The sequence below is a fragment of the Salvia miltiorrhiza genome, chromosome 8 (genome assembly GCF_028751815.1).
Source record: "Salvia miltiorrhiza cultivar Shanhuang (shh) chromosome 8, IMPLAD_Smil_shh, whole genome shotgun sequence".
Classification (NCBI taxonomy): domain Eukaryota; kingdom Viridiplantae; phylum Streptophyta; class Magnoliopsida; order Lamiales; family Lamiaceae; genus Salvia; species Salvia miltiorrhiza.
The window spans coordinates 20,712,881-20,737,012 of NC_080394.1; the positions used below are offsets into that span (position 1 = coordinate 20,712,881).

The 24,132-nt window shown below is 33.8% G+C and overlaps 1 protein-coding gene across 1 annotated transcript; it reads left to right on the forward strand.

The window, feature by feature from the left end:
• The first annotated feature begins 4,029 nt into the window (after positions 1 to 4,029).
• On the forward strand, positions 4,030 to 9,087 carry LOC131001777 (auxin-responsive protein IAA9). Its single transcript, XM_057928355.1, has 6 exons — positions 4,030 to 4,420; positions 5,376 to 5,970; positions 6,096 to 6,322; positions 6,393 to 6,534; positions 7,610 to 7,671; positions 8,619 to 9,087. The coding sequence occupies exons 2-6, from the start codon at positions 5,417 to 5,419 to the stop codon at positions 8,654 to 8,656; spliced, it is 1,023 nt and encodes a 340-aa protein (XP_057784338.1). The 5' UTR covers positions 4,030 to 4,420; positions 5,376 to 5,416; the 3' UTR covers positions 8,657 to 9,087.
• The last annotated feature ends 15,045 nt before the right edge of the window (positions 9,088 to 24,132 follow it).

Here is a 24,132-nt window from a genome sequence, read left to right on the forward strand (position 1 = left end):
TCGAGCTTCTCGCCACCGGCATTCCCCATCATCACATTTCTATTTTCTTCTTGTTTTCTCTTTCATTATCTTACTTTTCTATTTTCTGGGTTTTCTCTTTCCCAATCGTTGGAAAGGAGATGATATAGGGTTGGGGGATTCTTGATTTTTGAATTGTGGAGTGTGATTGGGTTAGCAGGGTGGGAGGCGGATTTTGTTGACTTGTTCAATCCATGTTTTTTTGTGCTTATTGTTGTTGCTTTAGGCGGTGGTGGTGTAAACAGGGTGTAAATGGATGAACCTTTGGTGGGGAATGTGAACCAGCCGCCGAAGACTGAGGCGGGTGGGCCGAGCCAGCCGATTCCTGAGGTTGTGAGATGTGGGCAAAATGGAAAGAAGCCTGAAATGGTGGGTTCCTCGTCATCAATGGCAGAAGATAACCAAGTGGTGATGACAGTTGAGAATGAGGAGGAAGATGAGAATGCACCACTGATAGGGATGGGGGAGTGCCGGATTTGCCAGGAGGAGGGCGGTCATGTTGCGGTGGTTGTGGTTGTGTTTCGAAGGGGCAGAGTCATGTTGCTCAACCTTTGAATCGGAAGGAGAGGCCGGTGATGGCTCGCCGGATTCTGGAAATGGTGACGGCGGCGCGGCGGACCACCTAGAGCAGGAAGAAGACAGTAGAATGGCTGCCGGATTTTAGGATTTTTTTTTCAGAAATTTTTCAAAATATCAAAACGACGTCGTTTTGCACACGTAGCTTGCCAGTGTGCAAAAAAACCACGTGGCTGTCCATGTCATCGCCGGTCAAACTTAAGAGTTGCCGGAATCTTCACCGTGTGCAATTTGCAACAAAATTAAAAGGTGATGTATTCTGAGGCTATTTTTAAAGGTCATGTGCAATTTGCAAATTTCGTGAAAGTTCATGTTTTTTTCGGCTATTAACCCTATTTTTAATGTATTATAGTATAATAAAAAGTGTTAATTGTATGTGAAAAGTGCCATATTTTATAAACTTAAGCATTTTATGCCCAAATTTGAGCGAAAACCTATTATAACATTTGATGTTGATGAGTTTGCATGATTTTTTGTGAAAAAAATCTTATACATTTGATCGATTTGATAGCTATCAGTAAAAAATGTATAAGAAAAATATAAAAAAATAACAATTTGACAGCTATCAGTTAAAAGTTCATATAGTCGATGGATAGATCATCTAGTCATCCAAGCGGCAAGATCATTTCACCTGGTGCTAGATGATTTGGCCAACCTGTGAAATGATCTGACCGTCCTGGCGGTAAATGATCTAGTCACCTATCAGCTAGATGAACTCTTGACTGATAACTATGAAATTGTTCTAGTTTTTAGATTTTTTTTACACATTTCTATTTAATAATTGTTAAATCGATCAAATGAGTAAGATTTTCGTAAAAAACATACAAAATCATCAATATTAAGGATATTTAAATCTTGAGCATAAAATATTTTTGTCTATAAAAAATGATACTCCCTCTGTCTCAAATTTTAGTATCCATATTTCTATTTTTGGATGTCCCACATTTTTGTATCAATTTTTATTTTTAGTTAAAGTAAGTAAAACTTTTACTCCACTTTAATTATTTTAATATTTACATAAAAAGTGAGACCCTTATTTCACTCATAATATATTAAATCACTTTATTAAAATTTATACACCCGTCTCAATTAGGTACTAAAAATTAAAATGAAGGAAGTATTTTTCATATATGCTCCGTTAAAGAGCATAACATTTTAAATTGTAATTTGAATAAAAACGTATAAGCAGGAAATGGCAAGAATCTCATCAAGGCTGAAGAAGCAGAAAATGAAATTCTCACAGCATCAAGATTGAGCTAAATAAAAGGGTTAATTGCCCATAAAATACTGAACTTTCGTCCAATTTTTGATTTTGCACACAAACTTTGAACTGTAGCGTGAAAATTACTAAACTTTAGATTTTATCTGATTTTGCTACTAATCCAAATTTCGGTCAAATATCAGGCTAATATGATGTGTCAATATTTGACGTGACGTATTTATTGTTAATTTATTATTAATAAAAAAAGAACACAAAGCAAATAACCCAAATTGTCAATAACTTAATATATCAAATCAAATAATAGTATTTTTTTAATTCTCAAGTTCAAATCAATTTTTTTCTAGTTCACTATTTCACAACTGATTACTCCAATATATAAAATAGAAGTAATTCAAATAGTATAAATATATGTAGTTTATAAAAAAATTAATCTTTAGATAATAAAAATTTAATAAACTTTATTACTTAGCTAAATATTTTTTGTATATATATTAAGTTATTGATAATTAAAATGTTCTTTGGCTGACACACCCAAATTCGAAGAATCCCCTTACTATTATTGAATTTATTCAATTAATTAATTCAACTAAAAAAATACTATTATTTGATTTGATATATTAAATTATTGACAATTTAAGTTATTTGTTTGTGTTAATATATAAGAGTAGCCACTTTAATATAGTAAAAATAAAATTTACCCACTAATATAAACACTTTAAAAATACCCACATCTACCATTTTACCCTTACATATAAATTTTTTACAAATACCCACTCTTCACTGGTTGTGAATTCAACTCGAATTCACAACTGAATTCAAGTATTGGTTGTGAATAACAAGTGTTGGTTGTGAATTCGCGTGAATTCACGACCAACACTATTTCATCAAGTTGTAAATTCACAACCGATAAAACTTTAATTCACAACCAACACTATTTCAAGTTGTGAATTCACAACCAATAAAACTTGAATTCACAATCAACACTATTTCAATTGTGAATTCACAACCAACGTCGATAATTCAGTTGTGAATTCATAAATCTGGTTGTGAATTCAAGAACATTTGTACAAAATTGCGCGATTTTCATCAATTTCTTCGTTACTTATATTTTTTTCCGATTAAATTCAAATTGAATTCAACTTTTCCTCAAATTTCTCTTCTAAATGGCATACTTTCTTAAAATAATTGAATAAGAACAATTCCCAAAATCTAGAATCCCTAAATCATTCTCATTCTCATCCCAATGATTCCAAGATGGAGAAATAATCTGAGATCCTTGTAGACGCTGACGGAGATCTTCAGATCTGTGTCTTACTCTAGCCGGAGCGAGGCGGCGATGCAGATCCAAGGCGGCGGCGCGGCCGAGGCCAGGCTCCACTGGACGCGATCGGAAGCAGAACAACACAACTGTTGGATTTCCGCAAGCAGGGATGAAGCCGACGACAGCAGCGGCGACGACACGGTGGTGGAGGCGGATGATTTACAGAGAGAGAGAAATCGGCGCCGGCTGAGATCGGAGAAGCGGAGACGGCGGATGCGCAGCCGCCGGGGTCGGTAGCTCTGCTGCTGGCCTTGTCGTGGGCGACGGAGTTGGCGGTGGTCGTGGGAGCAGGCGGCGGTGCTGCTTGGAAGAGAGAAATCCAGAGAGAGAGGAGAGAGCGTGTAGAGAGAGAGAGAGAAATGAGAGGAGGCTAGGGTTTGTCCATTTATATAGAAGGGTAATTTAGTCATTTAACACAAAAAGTAGGCATTTTTTATATTTTTATTTGAGTGGGTAAAATTTATTTTTACTATATAAAAGTGGCTATTTTCAAAATCCACTCTATGTGTTTTGTGTTCTTTTTTTATTGATAAGAAATTAAATAAAAAATATTATTTTGCCAATTAATTGTCACGCAAGTATAAATACGCCACGTCAAAATTGGCACACCATATTATATAGTATTAGCTTGGTATTTGGCCGGAATTTGGATTCGCAGTAAAATCAGATAAAATCAAAATTTAGTAATTATCACGCCACAATTCAAAGTTTATGTACAAAATTAGAATTGGATGAAAGTTCGGTATTTTATGGACAATTAACCTTAAATAAAAATATGGAAGTGAAATCTGAAAAGTTGGGTAGGGGCATATATGTCAAAATAGTGAGTCCGCACAGTGGCAGGAATTTCTATAACCAAAGAAGCAGAACACTGTCCTCAAGAAACTGTAAAAAGGCATAATTGGCTGTCACCATTTACCAACCTGCAGCAACCACAGGTAATTATTTTTCCTCTGCTCCCATCCTACGGCCATCATCCATTCCCATAGACCAATCCCAGCCGTTCAATAAATTAACTTCAATTACGCTTTTGCCCCCCCGTGCGGGCATTTTTTTAATTTTTTCTGCTTCGAGGTTCTCTCGCCCAAATATAAACAAAACAAACCTCCCTCTCTCTCTCTCTCTCCTGCTTTTGTTTTTAGCTTTCTGCTTGAATGGAGGGGCCTTAAAAATTCTCTCTGCTTTGCGATTCCTCCTTTTCCTACAGTGTGTTGCTCCGAGCTCTGATCCTCTTCTTCTTTTAAGCTGTTTTGTTGCTTCTGCTCTTGATAGTATATCTTCAGGTATGCTGTTGGTGTGCATGCAATTTCTGTTAAACTCAACAATTCAATTTCTTCTACCTCGAGATGTGTTTTTTTTCTCTGTTTCCTTAGCTTTATTGTTCTAGAAAAGGAGCTTAGATCTTGTAAAATTTTGCAATTATTTTCTGCCTTTTTTACGTTATTTCACTGTGACATGTTGCAGCTGGTATTCTGGATCTTCTTTTGATATATCTAGTCTTTAAATATTTTAATGCTTTGTGTTTTAAAGTTTATTTTGTTGCTGTGCAATTTTATTTTGAAGGGATTTTTCTTCTTGTCGATCAGTCTTCTGAGGTGTATATTTATATGATTTTTTCCATGCAAAATATGAAAACTTTCTATTCTCATGAGAGAGATATGGTGAAAGAGCGCCGGCTAGTACTTTTTGATGCTCATGTGTTGAATGCCGATATTAATATGCATCCGCCTCTTGTTTCGCAGGAAAAGCTATAGTACTTTTTTGGTAGAAAATGTGGAGTATATATTTGTGAGGGAGACATATTTTTGTTTCTTGGGTTAATTGATAATTTGATTTTGTTCCTATCATACCATTCATGTGTTAATTGATATTTTTGTTTCTTGGGTTTATCTTGGTAAAACTACAGTTTTCTATTTTATTTTATTTTTCTTTCCAGAAATCTGTTTCAATTTTACCTCTCATGTCTCAAGGATTTATTTCAAAGAAAATAATCCGTGTTAGAAAAAGTGAATGTTCCTCAACCTACTGAGACGACGTTTGTATGCATGTGAGGCTAGTAGTTGGTTACATAACTACTAACTTCCTGCCATTTTGGGATATTTGTTTTGTAATTTGGCAACGATGAAAAGATGCTCCTAGTAGTGCATTGCTGAAATTGTTATAACTGATTGAGATGAGGATTTTCTAGTCCTGAGTCAAAGGGTGTGACTGACCTTGATATGATTTTTGGTTTTGCAGATTCGTCGACGTTATAGAATTTTGAACTTAATGTTTCTGTGATGGCTTCATCATCGGATTGTATATCTCAGAGTGGTTCAGGGTTGAAAGAACGCAATTACTTTGGGTTGTCTGATTGTTCCTCTGTGGACAGCTCTGTGGTCTCAAGTGCGCCGGTCGAAAGCAAGAATAATCTGAATATGAAGGCCACAGAATTGAGGCTTGGTCTTCCAGGATCACAATCCCCCGATAGAGATTCTGACTTCTCCCTATTAAATGCAGTTAAGCTTGATGAGAAGCAGTTGTTCCCCTTGGTTCCTTCCAAGGATGGAATCTGCACTTTGTCACAAAAGGCAATAGCAACTGGAAACAAAAGAGGATTTGATGATACTGTCAATGGGTTTTCTGAATCCAAAAGTACCATTTTTACTGAAGGCAACTGGATGTTCAATGCTCCAGGTTCTGATCCTGGACAAGCAAAATTAGCTGGTAATGTGATTTCCAACAGGCCATCAGGGACTCAATCAACTATTAAATCTGAAGTACCGGTGAAAACATTACAAGAAAGCACTAACAAGATAATTGGTTCTAACACTGCTAGTGCACCTGCTGCTAAGTAAGTACAGAAGCATAAAGGGGGTCATTAGAGAAAAAATATTCTGTTAGCTGTCTATAGATTTGAGAGTGAGATTGGTTCTTAGCTCAAGAAGCTTGTAACTGCTATTTTATCTTCTCTTGCAGGGCTCAGGTTGTTGGTTGGCCTCCAATCAGATCTTTTAGGAAAAATTCTCTGGTCACAACCTCAAAGAACAATGATGAAGTTGATGGTAAACCTGGTCCAGCGGCTCTTTTTGTTAAGGTCAGCATGGATGGTGCTCCATATCTGAGGAAGGTGGATCTCAGAATGTACTCGACATATAAAGAACTTTCTTCTGCACTTGAGAAAATGTTCAGCTGCTTCACTATAGGTAATCTGGACTGTGAGATAAAGATTCTTTATCTATCCTTGCAAATCATGTGACGTTCCTTCTGGTTTAGGACAATGTGGACCTCAGGGAGCTCCAGCCAGGGAAATGCTAAGTGAGAGTAAGTTGAGGGATCTTCTTCATGGGTCGGAATATGTGCTGACTTATGAGGATAAGGATGGGGACTGGATGCTTGTTGGAGATGTTCCATGGGAGTAAGTTTGTACCCTTTTTCTTTCCTTATGTGTGCAAGTACTGATAAATTAGTGAAACAAATGTTGTAAAAAGGAAGCCATGACATCAGCCAAAATTGAAAATTACAGTTATCTTAAACTGTCCTGGGTGACACGTATCGTCAGTTTAATGTATTGGAACAGGAAATTTAGTGGGAGTTACTAGCTGTGGGGACTTGCTGTGGGGACTTCTATATCTTGGCCTTACTGAATTTGGTATGACCTGAGAGAGGATTAAGATGATTTAGTAATAAGTGTTGGCAACTTAGAAGTCCCCTCTCAGTGTAGATCTGTCATATTCTGTTTCCTTCCTATATATTCTGAGTTATTAACCCAGAGACTTATATCGGAGTAGTGCAATAGCTAAGTAGCCTTTTTATCCGCGTCGTTATTATTGTTTGCAAAACACTTGGAAAGATTGTTCTAGATCTGTCATATTATGTGTTCTTCCTATATTTCCTGTCTTGCTAACAAGAGACTTTTATCACTTTAATGCAATAGCTAAGAAGTCTTTTTATCATTGTTGTCATTATTATTGCAAAATGCATGGAAGGATCAGTACAACCTCCTTGTTGTCAACAAGTTGATTTGTCCGCCAATTAAATTTCTCTTTATGCAGGTGATCTCTTATTCATTTTGTTGAAAAAGTTCATGAGATCGGCCACTTTTTTTTATTTTCCCCGTTATTGATGATTGCAGTTCCAGCACAAAAATGTTTTACTCCCTGCATCCTTTTTTTTATCTTCTTTCTAAATTCTAGTTGTTGCAACTGCTTAGTTCATTGGATTTCCTCACCCCAGGATGCTATGTTTATGCATTATATATTTCAGAGTGCAACCTCCATTTTCTTACATTCTTTGCAGCTACAATTGGGGCCTAATCCATTTTCTTTAACTTAATTCATCTCATGCAGTTGGTTCCCTGTAATGCTGGCAGCATTAATGAACATGGACTCTTTTCATTATTGTTTCTCATTTGATAGAAGTCATATTTCATTGCATATGTTTAATTTTTATTTAATTGATTATCTAACTATTTCCTTGCGATACTGTTTTAGGATGTTCATTGCTTCATGCAAGAGACTCAAAATTATGAAAGGGTCTGATGCTATTGGATTAGGTGAGCATTGTCATAATGTGATTAATTAGTAATTTTTATGCCTTCCTCATCTGGCATGCTGGAGCTAAAATTTTACTCCATTATGTTTCAAAAAGCCTCTCTGTGGGATTAAGTCAAATAGTGCATCTACGCTTACATGAGTATACAGTTTGTATTTTAACTTCTTTATAACTTTACTTATTTGCCTATACAATTACAGCCTTGTACTGTATGAGATCTCTGTAAGAACCAATATCTCTTGCAAACAAATTTTGTATTTATGTTAACTCCTATTACTGACATAAGTTTTCAGCTTTACTATTTTTTAGACTGATATGTCAACTTGTGCATTTTGTGATTTCTCAAAAAAATATAAATAAAGCTGAAGATTCTTAAAATAATAGAGTTTTATGTATCCATTTTTTGTGTGGGACTTCTAGTGTATCCGTTTCTATAATTCTATAAGTACACTTTCAACTTATGTATGATAATAACTTCTATACAGCTCTTTATTGTATGAGTTCTTGTAAGGATTGAGAATGAAGGGATTCTTAAGGATGTTTTAAACACTTGTTCTTTTGATTTTGTTGTAGCCCGAGTAACTTGTTACTTTTGTTGTAAGATTTGAGGTCTTTTATTGACCCCTGCATACTGACTTGGTCTTCAGCTTTATTTTTTAATTGTTGTATCAACTTTTTGTGTGGGTTTATTTTGTGGGATTATTGTTTTGTGGTAGGAGTGGTCTAAGTCTCGTGTCATGAGGTTCATTATGTGCAATTTAAAAGAGAGAGCACAATAACATACTAAGGCTACTTCGGGGTTCCAATAAGCTGGGGCTGGTAACTGTTTTATGTGTTTGCACGGAGTATTTACTCTCTTCTGACATTCGTACTGACATGACTTGAAATCAATTAGATGCATTCATCTTGATACAAGGTTTCTCATTTTATTTTATAATATGGTTACAGCTCCCAGGGCTGTGGAGAAATCCAAGAACCGGAACTAAAACTCAATAAGGATGGTTGCTTTCTGTTGGCGTTGTCAGGTGTCATTTAGAGGATGAGCAGAAAAGCATCGAGTTTCCCATGATTAAGGGAGTGATGTGCCAGAATGGTTCGTCATGGGGTCAGATATCAATTTTAGATGTCTTCTCATATGTTTTCCTGCGTGCTTGCTACGTCTACATCTTTATTTGGTGTTTATCCTAAATCTCGATTTCTTAGTTGAGGCACAATAGTTCATACTTGAAATGTTTGTGAAGGTTATACTTCTATTGGAAGAAAGCTCTACCTTATGTGTGTGATCTAATACTTGTTAGATATGTTGCAATTGTTAGGTTGGGCTGCGGCGCAACTGTTTCTTTGTGTTGATTATATCACAATATGTTCGTTTGAATCAGGGATCGGTCTGTTGAGATTCTCTCTTCAGCCCAGATTTCACATAGTTTTCTCTACTTGCACATGACACAGAATTCTGTGGTGTTGTGATGCTACTTCATTTTTATGTGCTATAAAAAGTAGTGCAGGTGGAACTTATTTCACCAACAAAAGAACAACTAATTAATTGATCATGGCTAGTGGTTGGTGCAAAATTGCATTGATTGAGAAGAACTGAAAATAGAATTGCACAATGAATCTGAGGACTAAACTGCACTGATTCATCTCCCAAAAACGAGTAAAAAATGAACTACACAAGCTTTCGGTCGGTTTTACCGAATTGATCGAATTTTATTTTTTTTTTGTTTCTTTCGAAAAACTAATGTTTTATCCTAAATTACCAATTTTAAAAAATTCAATTTTTCTATCCTAAAATTCTGAAAATTGACCTGCATGTTGAAGTTATTGTTGTCGTGGGTTGCTGAAGGAAGGCCGAAGGGGTAAGGGCAGGGCAGGGCAGGGCTGGCGGAGCGAAGGTGCTGTGAGACGTGGGAAAAAGGCGAAAGGGGAACAGGAGAAACGGTGCTGCGTCGGGCGAGGGTGCTATGAGATGCGGCTCCGAAGATGGCTCCTTCGCACCGGTGAGGATGATTAAAATAATATTATATTTATATATTATAAAGATATAATCTATATATACTAATATTTTATTTTAAGGATAATTTTGTAAATTATATTATATAATTATAAAAATATATTAATTCATTAGATATTACATTAAATCTATTTGATATATACCTAGATCTAGATCTCATGTTATTATTATCTTAACTTTTCATTCTTGAAATCAAACTCCCTCCATCCCATAAATAATGGCCCGTTTCTTTTGGGCACAGAGATTAAGAAGTGTTGAATTAAGAAGATAAAGTGATGAGCCACATATTTAAAGATGTTATTAGTAAAATTAATTGTTAGCTAATCTAACATCAATTAAAGATGATGGCCCACCACCATTTCGCCCTCACTTTATCCGGCAAAAATCCGGTAACACCAGCTGTCCGACCGACTTTCTTCTTCAATACTCCAGCAAAAATCCGGCAACACCAGCCTCCCACCACTCCTCCACTTCCAACACCAACAAACCCATCCACCCCCCTCAAATTCCCTAATTTCTCATCATCTCCAATTTCTCTTCATCTCCAAGTAGGGCTCGGCATCACTAGCCCGACACCACCAAACCCAGCGCCAAAAATCCCAATTTCTTGCACAAAATTAGGGCTCTCTCCACCGTCGTTCTGCAGTTTCGAAATCTGACAAGCATAGTGGAGGAAAATGGAGCGATGGAGGCGAGCCCTACCGTGGCTGAGAAACAATGGAGGAGAGGGGGGGCAACGAGAAGAAAGTAGAGGAGAGAGGGAGAGGCAGTCGTCCGCCCCTTTGCCTAGTCTTCCATTCCCCAAGCTAGGAAGAGAGAGAGAGAGAGAGAGAGAGAGAGAGAGAGAGAGAGTACGATAGATGGAGAGACAAATGTGAGAGGGACATGGAGGCGGAGTGAGCGAGGAAGAGAGAGGGAAAAGAGGCGGCGGCGACCGCCGGCGCTGCATGGGCCGTCGCGAATAGGAGAGAAAAGAAGATCGAGAGGGAGAGCAAAGAGAGAAAGCGAGATCGAGATCGAGAGAGAAAGAATGGGGTAAGAGAAAAGAAATGAAGGAGGAAGAAGAAGAGGCGCCGGAGGCAGCGAGAACCGGCGATGTCGCCGGACGACAGAGAGCATAAAGGAAGAGGGAGTGTGTGTGTGTGTGGAGAGAGAGAGAGAGAAAATGTTTTGGGAACAAAAAGATAGAAAAATTAGGTGGGGCAGAAAAAGATTAGGATTTGATGGGTTTATTAAAAAATTTAATTAAATGTTAATTATAGCTCAAAAAGGAAACATGTCATTATATATGGGACAATCCAAAAAGGAAAAACAGACCATTATTATTGGGACGGAGGGATTATATTTATAACCATTCAATAAGAAACGTGCATTCATTAACTATAACTAAACTAATCTTTTATCGCTATATTAAAAAAAAATATTTGTGGTTTCACTTTATTTTTCTACTAAAAGAAGAATTAGATCCCAAAAATACTATAACAATATATTAATTTATTTAAAATACATTAAAAATCTAGCTTTGAATGAAAAGAATAATTTTTCAATTTTTTAGATATTAATTAATTACTATATATTGTGAAATTTAATATAATTATTCAACTCTATAATTATATAAAAGAGCAGCATAACGGTTATATTCTCTCGCCACTTTTAAAATATGTGATTCAATGTATTTGTGGGAAGTTATGTGTGTAAGAAAATGAATGAGAGCATTAAGTCGATAAAGCGATCCCATCCAGCAGTTGGAGTGACGGAAAAAGTGTCATCTTCGACTGCAGAGAAGTAAGCGAAGGACCGTCGAAAATTTATCCGTTCGATCGGTTTTTAGGATGTCAGGTTCGGTTCCTGCCCACCCCTAACCGTGATAAAAGTTGAGATGTTTTGGACGATCAGGTCGATTAGTTTCTTAAATATTTAAGAATCTTCAAAACCAATCTTAAAATTTGTATGCCGCTTCTATGAAGTTGATATTATTCAAACTTTAATAATTAAGTTGGCCTACAATGTCAAGATTTTCACTCGATAATGGGTTGGAATGTAATAAAGAAAATAAAATGAAGTGAATGGGCTGACTTGATGAAGTGTAAACACTTGTTTGTGGGCTTCATCATTGGGACAAGAATAATTTACTTAATGAGGGGTTTCTGTCTGACACCTACACTTAGCACCACAAATTTATTTACTCATGTAATCATCATTATCTTATCATGACTGTTACAAATTTAACATATAGTTATGGATTCATCATATCGAGTTTTATGATTTTCAGCAATCATGTCTACTCTACTATTCACACATTCAAATACAATATAGTCATTTAGCATCCGGATGATATTTGTCATTGCTGCGGCACCCACTACAGTCTTATGCCGCAATCAACGTTAAACTCTGCTTTTGTGCACCACCAAATCACACTCTAAATTTTCATAAAATATAGTAAAACGTAATAGTATAATTAACTCACGATAGTTTTATATCGAAACCATTAATATATAGATATATTTCTTTCATCCCATTTAATTTCACCTGTATTTTTTTTTGAGTTGTCTCGTTTAACTTGATATATCTTTTTTGGGCAATCAATTTTATAAATATGATACACATCTCTACACTATAATATCATTATTTTAAATAATCGTATCGAAAAGAATTAAATCACGTAAGATGGAAGAATATATCTTTAAGGGTGCATTTACTTCGATTGTAAAATTTTCATTGGAAAATGATGGATAAGAAAAGTTGAGAAAATATTATCATTATTTCCTTTTTTATCATATGTTTATTAAAGATGAAAAGATGAGAAAATATTGGAAATTATTTTCACACCCCTACCTTAGGATAATATTATTCAACATTGGAGAGAAAATGAGTAAAAATAGACTGTCCGAAAAAATATTTCAATCATATTTGAAGATTTTTTTTTTATCATAATAAACATATAAAAATGAGAAAAGAGGATGAAAATGCACGTTTTCTCTTCTTTTCTATCAAAATAAACACACCGACGCACCCTAAGAGTTAAAAGGGCCGGTTGCGTGTGGGAGGTGGTGAGGCCTCAAGAGTTGAGCTCAAATAAGTAAGACCTAATCCGAACTTAAATAAACGGGCCATTTCATGAAAATATTGGATACCTTAAAACAGTGAATTGATGAGTATATTATACAAGTGGTAGTAGTAATAAATATCGAGATCGAAGTGGGACATAGTCTGGTAGAAATAAGAGGTCCAATCACAAAAACGTACGTACACATGCCTGCCCCATAACTATCAGTAGTCAGCCCAATTAAATAATATTATAAAAAAATACATATGCATGCATGTCATCCTATTGGCTTATATATTTATTATATGTAAATGAGAATTTATTTTTTCTGAGTATCATCCATCACCTCAAATTCAATAATAGAATATACGTAAGAATTAAAGTAGGTAAATTGTTTTGTTGATTTGATGAACTGGGCTCCACCCAAAGAGTACTGTAGTTTTATCTTTGGTGAATTTTGTGTTAAAAAGTACAATCAAAAGATGCTTGCAATTTTGTAAATTGTACTACGACTCTCTGATGCAGCTGTTTCTGTTTAATTAACTTCCCACCTATCATAATATACTATTTCATCGATCACTTTTATTTGTTTTATTTATTGTGGATGGAATTGAGCCGTCATATATGTTATCAAATACAATAATGTTCATAATAAAATTGAAATTGAATTGGTTATAATCAATTGCAGAAATTAATTAATGTGAGTGGGTAATAAAGAGAGGGGACGTAAATGCTATGTCAGAACCGTGCATGGATCCTTAAAGAAAATGTGTTTGTCACACATATTGTTGCAATGGAATTGGACGATAGATATTAAATTAATTGAGATTCAACTACATCATTCAATGCCAATTCCGATTCTCTACATGCTCCCTAATCTGCCACATCTCCTTACTCCATACCTATTGTTGCATTGCATGAATCTATCGCCTTAATTTGTTTCCACACCCTTAAAAAAAAATCAAAATTGTAAAAAAAAAATATAAAAAGCTACTACAATGCATACAAAACGGTAAAATTAGCTCGATTCTATTTTTACTTTAAACAAAAAAATTTAAATACATTGAGTATATATATATAAATATATATACTATTATGGTCAAATAACATCACTTTACGAAATCCTACGTCGGTCTCACGATTTGATAATTAGACACTTGTCGGATTGGTGGAGTAACATAGGTTTTGATCCATCTTGATTTTTTTTTTTTAAATATATATCTTCATTGGAAGACTCGGTTCTTCATCAACTTGGACGTTTTTGTCCACATCAACGAGGGTTTGTGTATACATATAATGGTGAAAGATAGCATTCTTATTCATGATAATTACACTAATTCTGATTGCTACTCATACTTTGTCAAGGTTGCCCTAATTCATATATAGGTCGTCGGATATTTTTGACAATAGTTAAATCCAAACATTTTTTTGTCAGCTGTTTTATTTATATATAAGGTATGACTGAAAGGGGTCGGTTTGAGAAAAGGTAACACTTGGGCAACTAGAGGAGAAATTACTTTGTTGATGTCATGCATTAATTTTCTCTTCAATTTCAGTCGCCTACCATCCTAATAAGTTGTCTGAAAACATTCTAATTGAAAGGGGAAAAAGTTACAAAAATGGTTTGCATAGAAAACAAGAAATATATTGATAGAAAATAAAAACAAGACAACCGAAAAACTGAGAAGATTGATTCGATCGTGTATACATATCTATATGTGGCCTTAAATTGATTTCGATCCTTATTAAACTATAATATACTATCATATGTACTTTATTTGTACTACTTGCATGTTAATGTTACAATTCCATGATTTATTTTTTATTTCACTTGAATTATATATGTTGTACTTTCTCAATAATTACGCAGAAATAAATAGTGCAAACCAAAACGGAATAGAAAAGAAAATGTGTAAATTGTGGTTTGATTCATTTTCTAGTAGGATAGTTTTTCTTCTTCTTTTTACTTCCAATATATGCATTTTCCCAATCTGGTATAAACGTGTCATGTTAAATTTGAGATTCACGCAAGAACTTCTTCCAACTCCACCAATCTCTTAATTATTTGAACTAAAATGATTGATTTCCAACTGGTAAGAATATTCAAACTTGGTACTCCTAATTTATTGTCAGAGTTATTATCTAAACCTAGGCCATGATCACTATTTTTTTAGTTTTTATACAAAAAATCTTGATTTGCTATAGGCATCTTCTATCACTAGTATTAATTTCGAAACTCTTCAAATCAAACAAATATTAGTACAATTTTATTAATTAATTTATTTATTTCAATTGTTTTTTTCTAATTAATTAGCTGGATCAAATCATCGATTGACCAATTAGATACGTAACTTGATCACAAATCCTAATATTACTAAATTTAGATCCGAAAAAATTCGAACCAATAATGAAAGTTTCTTCTTTTCATCCCATCAACATTGCGCCGTTGAAAGTGAAAAAGGCTACATTTCAAAAATATTTCCTTCTTATAATATACTCCATGTATTATATCGTATCATTTAATCTGAAACGATAAAAAAAGCAAACACCATGATAAGATAACAATGGTTTCGGCAATTGAAATTATTTGGTCCTAAAAGTTAGGTGGCAATATTATGCCTTTGTTTCTGCACTTTTTAAACTGAACATCGAACCTTACCGTGGCACTTCGAATCCTCTCCAATACTTGATGTCACCAAAATAATTTTGTCGTAATGATTTTTAATCCTTCACTTTTCCATTATAACACCCTTCACTTTCCTTCATCAAAACACATGTATATGCAGTGCATAATTTGGATTTGATCAGAGAATCCATCAAATTCATGTCCTACCACTAACTAAAACCATCCAAATTCGAATCAAATACTAAATAACAAAATTAGGAATTTAAAAATTTATTCAGTCAAATACACTATATATAATTCATTTTGATAGGATTTTTTTATTGGTCTATATATAAAGATTGTATTATATTGTGTTCAAGCTAATTTGGTTCACAATTGATTCGAGCTTGATATATTCCATTGACTAGTCTTATAGAGCTCACTTATAATTAATTAGAGCTGTCAACTGACTATGCGGTTCGGGCGGGACTGGCTCAGCCCGATGGAAGTTACTATGCGGTTCGGGCTGGGCCTCCAAACAATGCCAATTAGCTTATTTTTTATAGCCCAACCCGTCTTAGAATACGATTTAGGGGACGTTTACTTTACATGATTGATAAGATAGATGATTGAGTAATTTTATCCTAAAAAGTAGGATTTCTCCGATCTCACTCTTTTGATGAGATAAAAATCAAGCAAAACTAGCTCAAATGAGAGATATTTTGTTTCACCACAGAAAATTATTTGATTCTTTGTTTTCAAAGAATTTCCACGATAGACCAGAACAAGCATTTATAGGATTTAATGATTCCTAAAAGTGAAAAGTAGATTCAGCTTTTTGACTATCTGTATAGGTATTTGGTACAGTCATTTGCATAGTAAGGCAATAGAAAAGACTAATGGCTTATTCGTCTATCTATGGCCAATCTACGGTAGAAGAGAAGGTTCCATCGGAACAATTATTTATTTCAGTTCGGGGTTTCTCGTCTCTTTTTTTTTTGAAAAAGGGGGGTGTGGGGAGAAATGACAAGAAGATATTGGAACATCAACTTGGAAGAGATGCTGGAGGCGGGAGTTCATTTTGGCCATGGTACTAGGAAATGGAATCCTAAAATGGCACCTTATATCTCTGCAAAGCGTAAAGGTATTCATATTACAAATCTTACTAAAACTGCTCGTTTTTTATCCGAAGCCTGCGATTTGGTTTTTGATGCAGCAAGTAGGGGAAAACAGTTCTTGATTGTTGGTACCAAAAAGAAAGCAGCTGATTCAGTAGCATGGGCTGCAATAAAAGCCCGGTGTCATTGTGTTAATAAAAAATGGCTCGGCGGGATGTTAACAAATTGGTCCACTACAGAAACGAGACTTCATAAGTTCAGGGACTTGAGAATGGAACAAAAAACGGGAAGACTCGACCGTCTTCCGAAAAGAGATGCGGCTGTGGTGAAAAGACAATTATCTCGCCTACAAACATGTTGGGTCCCGGAGGGTTTGCTGAACAGATGTAGGGGGGGGAGAAATACACCTGTAGGCTATTTTTGAGGAAAACAAGCAAACCAATCTTTAATTGGAAAATGGTTGTAGATACTGATACTGAGGAGGCTTCAGTATTTTGATTTCAGTCAAGCACAGAGCTATAACTGAGATCCACGTAAGGCTTCAGTCTAGAGTTTGTAAAACATAGTAGAGTTACAAATCTTACTGACTATCAGTTGATTGGTCAGTTAGACTAATAACTCAGCAACAGAAATTTAAACTTAATCCTAAATACCCTTTAGAAAGTTTGTCACTTAATAAAATCCTTAGTTATAATTTTCAGTTAAGCAGGTTCAGTTGTAAATAATTTTAGCGCAAATAAGTGTGATAAAAAAGTCTGGTGATGCTTTACTCTAAAAAATTTGGCCTTCTTCATTGAATAGAAATTTACCCCACATTCATTCACAAGCAGCTCAAAGATTGAACTTATTCTCATAAGAGAAAAGGGATATCACAATAGATATTAGTAGTACAATTAGTGGAATCAATACCAAAAGAAGCACTAAAGCAATAAAGAACTTTATCCAAAATTTGGTTATCCAACTCGGTGATAACATACCTACGTATGAGGGCTTGACCTAGGAAAAATGATCTACTAATTGATGTTAAGATACAAAAGACTTATACAATAAGATTATTTCTTACTAAGCGCAGATACCTTCCCAAAACTTCACCTGCGGTGGACAATTTGAAGTAAGTCTGCAACTTACAAGACATGAACTCAATTTGTTTATCACCTAATCTCTTATAAATACTTTACTAATCACTTAGTAAAGAAACGAACTCTTAAAATCTAAATAAAGTTATCACAGCAACTAGATCGAAGTCTTATAGCTAAAAGAATAATCACACTTATTGAACGTATGAATATATAATAAACCAACAATTCAAAGACTCAGGGTATACATTAGTGATCAATTTGAAACGATCTTCATGCCTTCTTGATGAGATAACCTTGCTAAGCTACATCATATCTTGCAAAGCCCTAGTCTCCACCTGATGAGATAATCCTTGATGAGGCTCAAAAGATTGTCTTGCAAAACTCTAGTCCACCTTTCCATATGTAAAGAGTAGACAAATCTTGATGAGATAATCAATATCTTCACTTAATAATCTCATCAAATTAATTACCAAACAAAACTAGGAACAAAATCCTGCCAAAGACGCGCAAGAATTAATATACTACATGATGTTTTCCAAGACCTGCATCAAAATAAGAAAACTGTCAAATGAAACATTACAAGATCAAGTAGGTACATGTGCAAATACTAGTATCACAAAATAGACGTCATATATGATTATACAATGACAAACAATAAGAGTGTATAAACCATACACTAACAATTCAGGCCAAGCTAGCCCCTAAATAGTACCAGCGGGCCAAAAGTCCTAGTCAGATCAATTTTGACAACTTTAATTACATGTGCACAACTATATATATATAAACTCAAATAGACAACTTTTGAATCAATAAAACAAATAGCTAGTGTTGTTTGAGTTTGGAACCTAAATGGAACCGTTTTATTTGTTAATTTCTTTTCTGGTTATGGTATGCAGATTAATTTAGATAGAACAAGAGGAGCATTAAATGTCTAGCTAGGTGATACTCCTTAATTTGGTAGTCTAATTATTGAGTTGGTGAAATGTTGTACCACCTTTTCTGATCACAATTGACAATTCTCAACCACTAAATTTGAACAGTACTGCCATACATATACATATATTTCCAACCAATAAATTTAATCCAATGAGATGCATCAATTATTAATCATACTACCTGTTACATTTTGCACCAAATCTCAAACAATTATGGGAAGCTAGAATATTGTTGCCGTAAATTCAAAAGTTGTTTGATAAAACACCCATTATTTTAAGTTGGAGTGGGATTTTTAATAATCTAACACAGTAATGAAAAATATTTGGGTTGTCTCAATAAGGCTCTTTGATTTTCATGTTGGCTTACACATTTCACTTTAATTTTGTTTTGTGGCGATGTATCCTCAAATTTTCTTCGAATACAAGAGGACAATATTAGGTTTCTAGCCCACTTAGAATATTGGCTTGCTTTAATTTTTCTTGGGTATTATATAGTGATCGATCTCACGCTTAATTACTTTTGTAATCGGATGCATAAATTCAAAACACACCCTAAATGTAAATCAAGTAATCAAATTTCCTCCTACTAGAATCCTGAGTGAGCCGAATGTACACTTGTTCAAGTTTTATTTGAAATGATATCCAATTTTAAAAATAATGTTTGAACTTGTTCGATTGCCTATAAATTATTTAAGCTCTCCAACGAGCTTTAGTTGAACCTAACATATATATTAGTCAAGCTTGAGAAGTTTTATTTATTTTTAGTTATAGGCATTCACTTTGATGGGAAATGAGAGAAAATATATATTTTCACAATTTTCCCATCATTTTTACATATTTACTATGATAGAGGCATACTGAAATATTTTCTCGGGCAACTTATTTTCTCTCCAATGTTGGATAATGTTATATTTGGATAGTGGTGTAAAAATATTTTCCAACATTTTCTCATCTTTTCATCTCTAGTAAACATATGATATCGAGTTATTACTCCCTCCATCTCATCGTCCCACTATAAGTGAGACTCTTTCTATATTCGGTATCCACCATAAGTGATACTCATTCCTTTTTTGGTAAAAGTTTTACCCTTTAAACAACTTTTCGCTTTTTCATTTACACACAAAATATATCTTTTTTAATTCACGTGCCCCAAAAAAGGGTTTCACTTATAGTGGGACGGAGTGAGTAATATTTTCTCATCTTTTCTTATCAATCCAATGAAAATTTTACGACCAAAGTAAATGGATCCTTACTTGCTTAAACGAGTTTTTAACTAACGTTTACAAGTTGAATATAGAGTTATTAATTTGGTATGATTTTCGTAACTATTCCCCATTATATTTACAACATACACAATAAAAATAAATTACACGCCATGCATGTAAAGAAAAGTATAGTATTTTGTTAGACATATATAGACTGATATATATTAAATCATAATTTGTTGTTCTAATATATTGCCTTATAAGAAGCCAAGGGCAGCAAACCATTTTTCATTAAAAAAAGATGATATTTTTGACAAAGCGCATCACACATGACCATGAGTTTTCGGAGAATAAATTAATGAAATGTAAAAAAGAAAAAGAGAATAAATTAGTGAAACGATACTTAATGAATAATAACATTGGAAAATATGAATTAAAAAAGTTAAAAAGTACTACTTTTTATTATACTAAGCGTGTTTCCTTAACTCTCTCTCTCCATTTCAGAATCTTTGATTTGAGAATAGGATTTGATGATAGATTATTAAGTGATAGTACTACTCACAAATAATGTTAAGACAAACTCATTTTGGATCTTTCTATTCTATTCTCTAATTATGTGGGCTTCTCGTGTGCAGATTAGCTTCTTTTTGTCCATTTATTTCATTTTCAATCAATCAATTATTTTTTGTTAATTTTAATATTAATTAAATCTTCTTAATTGTCTACAGCGCGCAAAATCTATCCAAAAGGGCACTAAGAAAAGATAAAAGAGAGGATGTGATTTGTACTTTTTTCTATATTTTTTTTTTAAAATTATAATATGGTGAGTATCCACATCAAATGTCTTTTTAATTGTCTAGATCAGATGTATTGGAATTCTCCGAGTGGGACTAAAATAAAACGTTGTTTGATCTTATTAATTATTATCATGACCATTATTTTCAATCATTTAGAAGTCAAAAAGGAAAATGGGGTTGGGTGTTGGAGATCACATTGCAATCTTTTTCTAATAATTTTTACATTATACTATAAAAGCCGGTAAATTAGTGAAGCACTGAATTAATGCTGCTTTTGTTTATATTGCAAGTGAATGAGCAATTAAATAAGCTATATTTTAATTTTTAATGCATAGAGTATATCTGGTCCAAAGCTGCTCCATGTGTTTTTGCTTTGAGAAATCCTAGTTAGAAGACAAAGGGCATATGTTGAGGCGGAAGATCTAATTTTGTTGGTCAAATTTTAGATTAATTTATATTAGTGATTCTCGATTTTTGTGTCTTCATTAAAAGTGTATATTATAGATGCACACATTGAATAGAACGGGTCGCTTGCTCATTGTAGCTTCATGATATTATTATTTTTCGTGAGATATCCATTTTTTTGTGAGAAGTGAGAATAATGACTAAGCTAATATATAGTGTTGAATAACGATATTAGAAAAATTAAAAGTGAGATTGTTATCTATGGAATTCAAACTCAAAACCATAAATTTGTCTCGAATTCGAACTCAGGTAAAATTTTCCCCCCTCCAGACAAATATCACCAATAGAATATACCTATAAATCAATTTAAAATCTCACCATATATATATATATATATATATATATATATATATATATGGGAAGACTACGGTATAAATACTTCTTAACATATAAATTATAAACTAATTAAAATGCATGAATTCTATGTAAAACACGTATGAATTCGCTGTGTAACTGTATGAATTGAGATTTTTTTTGCTACTTATGGGATTCGAACCCGTGACCATGAATTCATCCAACAAGGTGATGAATCAACCGTAGATCTTGAGCTGAAAACGGTTCCTATTTTATATTCTAAGTAGTGTTTTTATTTTAGCCCACCATATATATATATTAGTTCATCCGTCCATTGTAAGTATAACACGGCAATACAAAGCTTAAAGATAAAACACGGCAATACATATTAAACAACTAACTAATGTTATTTAATTAAATAAGAAAAGTATAAAGACAAAAATAACCTCAATCTAATTCAAAACATACAAACACGGTAATTTAAAATAAATGACGCCTAATTAGGCGGTTTTTAATTTGACTAAATCCTAACCATTAGATCTAAAATTTAAAAGGCCAAGATTAATTAGGTTTCTAGTTCTCATTTTAACATAGGTTTTTATTAGAACCTCTTCCTATATATATATATGTTTGAGATTCACTCTACACATTTTTTTCGTGAAGCTACTTCATATATTACCCCTCCATATTTTTTGTGCTGGAAAACCTCTATCACGTATCGTATTTTTATATTTTTACATGCATAAAATATATGGTTCAAATTTAAATCAATATATTATATAAGGAGGAATATCTACTAAGAGCTGACCCTTAATATATACATACGTTGTGTTTGAAAAGGAAATTATGCAGCTTGCATGTGGGCTTCACCATATGAAAACTGCAAGCATCGCCGACCTCCACCTCCCTAAACCACAATGCATGTGCAGCTTTGCTTATTCTACGTGTATGGTGGATTAGGTGCTAATTAAAGAGACCCCCTCATGTCTTATTAGAATTCCAATATACCATATTAATTAGATATGTGACACCACAAAATATAATAAGCTCATAAGGATATGAAACAAGCAATTTAACCTTTTTATTATCGATTGCCCTTAAGGAATTGAGTCCATATTGATTATATTGTTCAATGATGGATACGGTTTCATTACTCATTAGCTAAGCGATCAGATTCATAAAATTGAGGGCTTAAGACAGAAAAAAAAAAAAGTACGTACATATAAATTAAATTTTATGAAAATTTATTTTGCCTCATGCTTTTCTTGACTGTAGAAGTATTTTTAAATTTTTAATTTATAATTAAGGTGTTCCAACAAATTACTCTAAGGGTGCGTTTACTTTGATGGATAAATATTATCTATCCTTGAAGTGAAAATAAGTAAGAAAAAATGGTGAACTTCTCTTTTATGTAACATGTGGGAAAAGAAAAAAGACATTTAAATGTATAAATTTTTGTTATCCTCCTTTTCCCATGATAAATTTATCCATGAAAGTAGATGCACCCTAAACAAATAATATACTCAACACATTTAATTTATCTAAAAGTAGCACCCTATTCAATTCAGAATTATATAGTAAAAAGAAATTTTAACTATATGGATAAAATTATGGAAATAGTAACATTTCTGATCAAAATACACTTGTAGCGTGTAATAGTGTAAAATACATTGTTACACAATTTCCATGCAAAGTCATGTAATTGTCGCAAAAGTCTGTAACGATGTACTTTGCACTGTTACACACTTTTTCGCAATTACGCTTTTGCAAAAAAAGTGTGTACATTGTTACACACATTTTTCACTAAAGTGCGTAATAATAATAAAAGTGCATCATAATCGTTTGAGAGGCAATGGAGAGAGACGATAGAGATCAAAGCAATGGCGAGAGAGAGAGAGAGGGACTCGCCGCGGTGGCGGCAAGGGGATGCGGCGGCCAAAGTTAAAAGGAAGGCGTGCGCAGGCAATCAAGAAGAGAGGGAGAATTTCTGGAGAGGCGGTGAAACAGCGGCAAAGGGGGGAATAGCGAGGAGAGAATGAGAAGAATGCGACAGTGCAGGGGAGATGAAGGGGCAACAAGGGGATGTGGCGCATTTAGAAAGGGGTGGCACCGGTGGTGGCTACGCGAGTGGCGGTGGTGGCATCGAGATTCGGGAAAGGAAATGACAGCGCCTTGGGTAAGGGTTTGGGGGTAAGGGGGCAACTGATTTGGGGTTTGTTTTAGTAATTATTAAGAGCATAATAGTACATTTACAACAAAAAAGGATTATATTTCCTAAATTTTTTATCTTCATGAGTAATATATTTTTTTTACTAAGTGATAATGTATAAATAGATATATTAAGTCTTTATCTTATCACATGGTTGATTTTAGATAAGATTATTTATTTTAATTTTAAAAAACTTATTTTATCAGAAGAGGTATTGATTAGTAATATTCTATAAATTATTTATTAAAATAAGATTTTATTAATAAAGGAAAAGGTAAAGAACGAACCTAGAACCCTTGAGATTTTATTATTTATTATAAATAATAAATACATTAGGGAATGATTGAAATTTTTATAATATATCTAATGGTGTATTTTTGTTATGTCCAATATTTTTCCCGACAATCATAGCTCTTAAATAAATCAAGTTCGTCAATACTTAAATATTCTTCAAATTTTAGATAATTATCTTAGTTCAAACATAATATTCTTAGTTCATGATGTTCATCGTCATCTAAAGATTTAAAAAAAATTACATAAAATAAAAACTAAAAAAATAATCTCATATTATTTAAGCTGTTAAAATCTACTTTTCAAACAACTTCAAATGTCACTACAAGAAACTGCGCGAATAGCGACGGAAAATTCCGTCGCTAATCCCTAATTTTCCGTCGCTATTTTTAATCACCGACGGACGG